Source organism: Oncorhynchus clarkii, unplaced genomic scaffold (assembly GCF_045791955.1).
Source record: "Oncorhynchus clarkii lewisi isolate Uvic-CL-2024 unplaced genomic scaffold, UVic_Ocla_1.0 unplaced_contig_1485_pilon_pilon, whole genome shotgun sequence".
In the NCBI taxonomy this organism is placed as follows: Eukaryota; Metazoa; Chordata; class Actinopteri; order Salmoniformes; family Salmonidae; genus Oncorhynchus; species Oncorhynchus clarkii.
Genome location: NW_027259461.1, coordinates 1 through 7500, shown reverse-complemented (window position 1 = coordinate 7500; position 7500 = coordinate 1). Strand labels below are relative to the sequence as shown.

At 41.7% G+C, this 7500-nt stretch overlaps 1 protein-coding gene across 1 annotated transcript in view; it reads left to right on the top strand.

Moving 5' to 3' along the window:
* LOC139400220 (teneurin-2-like) overlaps positions 1-6902 on the top strand; it is a gene marked incomplete at both ends in the record, with an annotated part of 28273 nt that extends 21371 nt beyond the window's left edge. The window contains 2 exons of the mRNA XM_071145208.1: positions 3887-4122; positions 6606-6902. Of these exons, the coding sequence (XP_071001309.1) occupies positions 3887-4122; positions 6606-6902 (533 nt within the window). The remainder of the gene's footprint in view (positions 1-3886; positions 4123-6605) is intronic.
* Between the last annotated feature and the right edge of the window lie 598 nt (positions 6903-7500).

Here is a 7500-nt window from a genome sequence, read left to right as displayed (position 1 = left end):
TTTATAACAAATTGGCTTAATGGATTACTGTCGTTTATGGTGATGGAGGCTCAAAGCCAGTGTGTGTGTGTGTGTGTGTGTGTGTGTGTGTGTGTGTGTGTGTGTGTGTGTGTGTGTGTGTGTGTGTGTGTGTGTGTGTGTGTGTGTGTGTGTGTGTGTGTGTGTGTGTGTGTGTGTGTGTGTGTGTTTGCGCGCGTGCGTGCGTGCATGTGCATGCACGTGAATTTCCACGTGTGTGTGTGTGTGTGCGTGTATGATCCCCCTGCCATGGGTAAATGAAATAAAAGGCTCTTCCTTTGCGTCGGCGGAGAATCACTGTTATCTTATCTTCAATCACAACGTTGTCATCACGCTGTTGCTTTTTGTGCCTCCGATAGAGAAGAAGAACGGACCCTCAATCACCTGTCGCTTTCCAGAGGCTACACAAGATCAGACACTGTTTAGATTTCTTCATACAGTTGAAGTCGGAAATTTACATACACTTAGGTTGGAGTCATTAAAACTCGTTTTTCAACCACTCCACAAATTTCTTGTTAGCAAACTATAGTTTTGGCAAGTCGGTTAGGACATCTACTTTGTGCAAGACAAAAGTCATTTTTTTCAACAATTGTTTGCAGAAAGATTTTTTAACTTATAATTCACTGTATCACAATTCCAGTGGGTCAGAAGTGTACATACATTAAGTTGACTGGGCCTTTAAACAGCTTGGAAAATTCCAGAAATTATGTTGTGGCTTTAGAAGCTTCTGATAGGCTAATTGACATCATTTGAGTCAATTGGAGGTGTACCTGTGGATGTATTTCAAGGCCTACCTTCAAACTCAGTGCCTCTTTGCTTGACATCATGGGAAAATCAAAAGAAATCAGCCAAGACCTCAGAAAAAAAATTGTAAACCTCCACAAGTCTGGTTCATCCTTGGGAGCAATTTCCAAACGCATGAAGGTACCACGTTCATCTGTACAAACAATAGTATGCAAGTATAAACACCATGGGACCACGCAGCCCTCAGGAAGAAGACGAGTTCTGTCTCCTAGAGATGAACTTGCTTTGTAGCGAAAAGTGCAAATCAATCCCAGAACAACAGCAAAAGACCTTGTGAAGATGCTGGAGGAAACAGGTACAAAAGTATCTATATCCACAGTAAAACTAGTCCTATATTGACAGAACCTGAAAGGCCACTCAGGAAGGAAGAAGCCACTTCTCCAAACAGCCATTAAAACGCCAGACTACAGGTTGCAACTGCACATGGGGACAAAGATCGTACTTTTTGGAGAAATGTCCTCTGGTCTGATGAAACAAAAATAGAACCGTTTGGCCATAATGACCATCGTTATGTTTGAAGGAAAAAGGGAGGGGCTTGCAAGCCAAAGAACACCATCCCAACCGTGAAGCACAGCATCATGTTGTGGGGGTGCTTTGCTGTGGGAGGGACTGGTGCACGTCACACAATAGATGGCATCATGAGGTAGGAAAATTATGTGGATATATTGAACAACATCTCAAGACATCAGACAGGAAGTTAAAGCTTGGTCGCAAATGGGTCTTCCAGATTGACAATGACCCCGAGCATACTTCCAAAGTTGTGGCAAAATGGCCATCACAAAGCCTTGACCTCAATCCTATAGAAAATGTGTGGGCAGAACTGAAGAAGTTTGTACGAGCAAGGAGACCTACAAACCTGACTCAGTTACACCAGCTCTGTCAGGAGAAATGGGCCAAAATTCACCCAATTTATTGTGGAAAGCTTGTGGAGGATACCCGAAACGTTTGACCCAAGTTAAACAATTTAAAGGCAATGCTACCAAATACTAATTGAGTGTATGTCAACTTCTGACCCACTGGGAATGTGATGAAAGAAATAAAAGCTGAAATAAATAATTCTCTCTACACACATTTCAAAATTTAAATTAAAGTGGTGATCCTAACTGACTTAAAACAGTGAATTCTTACTGGGATAAATGTCAGGAATTGTGAAAACTGAGTTGAAATGTATTTGGCTAAGGTGTTTGTAAACTTCCGACTCTATGTTTAAGAGCAATGTTCCCTCAAATTTTTCTCAGCACTGACCAAATTTCAGGAATTTTGTGAAGATTCTGTGCAATTTCCAGAGTGCGTTTACTATGAACACGGAGGCTGTACCTGCTTAACAGTGGTCAAGTCGGCTATTGTGGCTATTTGATCATAATGTAGACCTACCAGAGTGGCCTACCATCAAATGCATCCCATAACATTTTAACCTTTCTTGCGCAGGCATTCCTCTAGCGACCCACCTCGACAACATCCGGTGAAATTGCAGAGCGCGAAATTCAATTTACAGAAATATAAATATTTAACATTCATGAAAATACAAGTGTCATACATCAACATTTTTGTTAATCCAGCCACTGTCAGATTTCAAAAAGGCTTTATTGCGAAAGCACACCATGCGATTATCTGAGGACAGCGCACCGCATACAAAAGCATGAAAAAAACAATTAAACCAGGCAGGTGTGCCACAAAAGTCTGAAATAGCGATATAATAAATGCCTTACCTTTGAAGATCTTCTTCTGTTGGCAATCCAAAAGGTCCCAGCTACATCACAAATGGTCCTTTTGTTCGATAATGTCCTTCTTTATATCCCCAAAAACTCAGTTTAACTGGCGTGCTTCATTGTATAATCCACCGGTTTCCCTCCTTCCATACAAAATGAATCCCAAACATTACCAATAAACGTCTCCAAACAAGTCAAACAACGTTTATAATCAAACCTCAGGTACCCTAATACATAAATAAACTATCAAATTTAAGACAGAGAATTGTTATTGTTTTTACCGGAGATAAACAACAAAGAAAGCGCTCTCATCCATGCGCATGAAAACACTACAGCCAAAATGGGAGCCACTTAGAAAAACTACAAATTCTAGTTCATTTTTCCAAAACCGAGCCTGAAACTATTTTTAAAGACTGTTGACATATATTGGAATCCCTAGGAACTGCAATCTGGGTGGTTTTAATCTCATAATAAACATGACAGACATTGGAAACAGTGGTAGGCTATACATTTCTTTGGTGGGGGGGATGGTTTGTCCTCAGGTTTTTGCCTGCCATATCAGTTCATATCAGTGTTTTCTATCCAAATCTACCAATTATATGCATATCCTACTTTGGGCATGCTTTTCATCCAGACGTCAAAATACTGCCCCCTAGCCCAAAGAGGTTTTACCAGAGAAATAGCTGTTCTATCATTCAGCCTACAATAGCTGCCAATGTGTGGTGTTCAATGTAGGCCTATATTACAAGAGACTTGATAGAGTTAACTAACAGGGAAAACTCTAGAAAGTTGAGTGATGTTCAATCTCGTTCTTCTCTCCGTGGGCTGATACAGTATTTATTCTGTACGGCAGTCTAGGGGCTATTGCGCTCATGCACACGCACAGTTAAAGGGGAACATGGTTTTTGAGTGTTTGAGTGGGGGATAGAAAAAACTGAAATGACAGAGTGCCAGATTATTCATTTACCAAGCTTGCAAACTCTTCAATAAACCAGATGCACATGTACTTTCATTATGAGTCACTCTGAGTGTGGAGTTGCCTGATCAGAAATGATGCTGACAAGTTGCCTGATCTGAAATGATGCTGACAAGTTGCCTGATCAGAAATGATGCTGACAAGTTGCCTGATCAGAAATGACACTGACAAGTTGCCTGATCAGAAATGATACTGACAAGTTGTTAGGTTTTTGTTCAAGGAAAGAGTTCTGCTTGTGAAGGGCAGCGAAAATCCATTTCAATGTAATCTGCAACTTTCTCTTTTTTCAGTATGTATACATAACAGAGGAAGACGCCAGTAAAAGAGCCAACTCATATGACAACTCCCTTCTCTCCCTTGTCCCCATCGCAACCTACAGACCAGGTGAGGAACAGCTACCAGCTGTGTAACAACGGCACCCTGCGGGTGATGTATGCCAATGGGATGGGCATCAGCTTCCACACTGAGCCCCACATCCTGGCCGGATCGGTCAGTCCTACTATTGGCCGTAGGAACATCACACTACCCACAGACAAGGGACTCAACTCCATTGAGTGGCGGCTCCGCAAGGAACAGACCAAAGGGAAGGTCACTGTGTTTGGCAGGAAGCTGAGGGTGAGCTGACCTCGCTTCCTTTCTGTGTGTCATTTAATCATTAGCGATGACATCACATACTCTACAGTATGTGTAGAGATGACATCACTTTCTCTGTGTGTAGCGATGACATCAGTTACTTTGTGTAAAAATGACATCCCTTACTCTGTGTGTAGAGATGACATCACTGACTCTGGCTACAGAGATGACATCACTGACTCTGGCTACAGAGATTACATCTCTGACTCTGGCTACAGAGATGACATCACTACTCTGGTTACAGAGATGACATCACTGAACCTGCCTACAGAGATGATATCACTGAACCTGCCTACAGAGATGACATCACTGAACCTGCCTACAGAGATGACATCACTGACTGGCTACAGAGATTACATACATAAGGGCACTCTTCGACATTTGCAGTATGATTGATGAGGATCTCCATATTGCAAATGTACGGTCCCTTACTAGACGTCCGCAAATGCTTTTAAAATAGGCCGACGGCCTCGGTCCGTGCCCCATGGCCAGATCTTCCGGGAAGTCTTTCGAATGAAGTCTCTCAGACATTTGGTTTCCGTTTTATTTATTTTTTCATTTTGGTCATATTTCCGCTGTTCGGGAATATTCCACCAGATGGTGAGTGGCTGCTTATCGCAAATGGACAAAACATCACCAGTGACATGGCCATTTCTCCTAAACAGAAAAGACTTTGAAGACGAAACTCTGTGAGCACAGGTTTGTCCAAATGGGCTGTTAGCCCAGAAACAAGATGGCGTCGAGGCCTCAACGCTTTTTGAGTTAAGGCCCATTTTCTGGGATTAAAGGTCAAAAACGGTCATAGAGTGCTAATTTGACCGCTTCACGTCAAAGTACGTGAACCTACAGTGTCATGGGAAAAAAACATCCATTTATCTATCGTAATTTACGAGAAATCATACAATGTCAATTCAGCTTCCTGTGCCAACCGGAAGTGCCTTAAATTGGGGTCATAGGGGCTGTTTTAAAGGGTTAAAAGGTATTATCTTTCCAAAACAGCATATGTGTGATTAGGCAACCCTCATGAACTGTAAATCAGTAATTTCTCCCATCAGATGTCCAAGAAAAACTCTCTCACACACACACACACACACACACACACACACACACACACACACACACACACACACACAGCAAGGATGGAGTAACACAACAAACGATGGAGAGGAACCACTATCACTGCCCAGCCATCCCAAGTTCAATGGGACAGTCAATTGGGCATTTCTGCAGTATACTAGAGCATGCCAAATTCGTGATGGTAAATGCCCATTGAAACACATTGCAAATGGACAGTACATTTGCAATAAGTTTAAAACAGTGATAAACCATCACCAAATTGACATGCTGAAATCAACACCAACGAGCGATGGAGAGGAACCACTATCACTGCCCGGCCATCCTGAGTTCAACAGGCCAATCAATTGGGTATTTTTGCAGTATATTAGAGCATGTCAAATTCATGATGGTAAATGCCCATTGTAAGACATTGTAAATGGGCAGCCGTGCACCTGGTGATTGGAACGGGTTACCAGGAGCAAATGTTTAAATGAGGGGGGTGCAATGGGTCCATGGCCAAGAAGGGAGCACCCCCCACCCGTGCCCAACCAATAGAGGGCACCCCTGGTCATTTTGGACGTTTTTCAAAAAGTATTTTAAAAAACGACAGAGTCCCACTTTTCTCTCATAAAACATGACAAAAATACCTTCTAGGTTGATTCAGGGCTTAACATAGTGATATATATAATTTGGTCAGTATAAATGCCATTTGGACATGGTTCACTGACTTTTGGGTTCGGAAACCGACTTCCTATGATCATATATGGCAAATGGACATAACATCGTGATTTGGCACTTTCAATGCTTATATATGGCATTTGGATATTTCTTATGCCATTTGGACATGGTTCACTGACTTTTGGGTTTGGAAACCGACTTATGACTATGATAATATATGGCAAATGGACATAACATCCTGATTTGGCACTTTCAATACTTATATATTTGGACATTCCTTATGCCATTTGGCCATGGTTCACTGACATTTGACTTCTTATGATAGTATATTACAAATGGACAAAACATGTCTTATGGACAACTCAATAAAATAAGTCAAAGGTATGTTCATATGGTTGTTATATATGTATTATTGACAAAAAGATTTCGAAAAACGGTCCAGAAAGCACTTTTTTAGAAGAAGTTGTACTTTTTGAAAAAAATAATAGTAATAATTGACCCTTGGGTCTTGACTTTATGTTCATTTGCAATATGAAAATTTACAGTGGAGCACGCTCTCCCTCTTTGGGATTTTTGCTGTATGACACTTGGTTTGCCATAAGCTTTGAATGAACTGCGGTCCATTTGAGTGGTATTTGCAATCATGTATATGTTTCGTCCAATGGCAATATGTTGCCATTCATATTTTTTCATGGGGGCTTTCCCTTACATCACTATCTATCTTCCTCCAGGCACATGGTCGTAACCTCCTCTCCATCGACTTCGACCGCAACACTCGGACAGAGAAGATCTACGATGACCACCGCAAGTTCACGCTCCGCATCATGTACGACACGCAGGGCCGGCCCGCCATGTGGTTGCCTAGCAGCAGCCTGGCGGTGGTGAATGTGTCATACTCAACCACGGGTCAGCTGGTGGGGTTGCAGAGGGGAAGTATGAGCGAGAGGACAGAGTTTGACCCTCAGGGACGTATTCTGTCACGGTCATTCATAGATGGCAAGGTGTGGAGCTATAGTTATCTGGATAAGGTGAGGACATAGCACTGTCTGGTACTTTTACTGGTACTGTTACTGGTACTGGTACTGTTACTGGTACTGGTACTGGTATTCATACTGTTACTGGTACTGTTATTGGTACTTTTACTGATACTGATACTGGTACTGTTACTGTTACAGGTTATCTGTTACTTTAATTGATACTGGTACTGTAACTGTTACAGGTACTGTTTCCGTTAACTGAAACTGTTACTGGTACTGTTACTGGTACTGGTATTGGTACTTTTATGGATACTGTTACTGGTACAGGTACTGTTACTGGTACTGGTATTGGTACTTGTATTGATACTGTTACTGTTACCAGTACAGTTACTGGTAATGGTATTGGTACTTTTACTGATACTGTTACTGGTACTTTTACTGATACTGTTACTTGTACTGTTACTGGTACTGTTACTGGTACTGTTATTGGTACTTTTACTGATACTGTTATTGGTACTGTTACTGGTACTGTTATTGGTACTTTTACTGATACTGTTACTGGTACTGTTACTGGTACTGTTACTGGTACTTTTACTGGTACTTTTACTGATACTGTTACTGGTACTGTTACTGATACTGTTACTGGTAC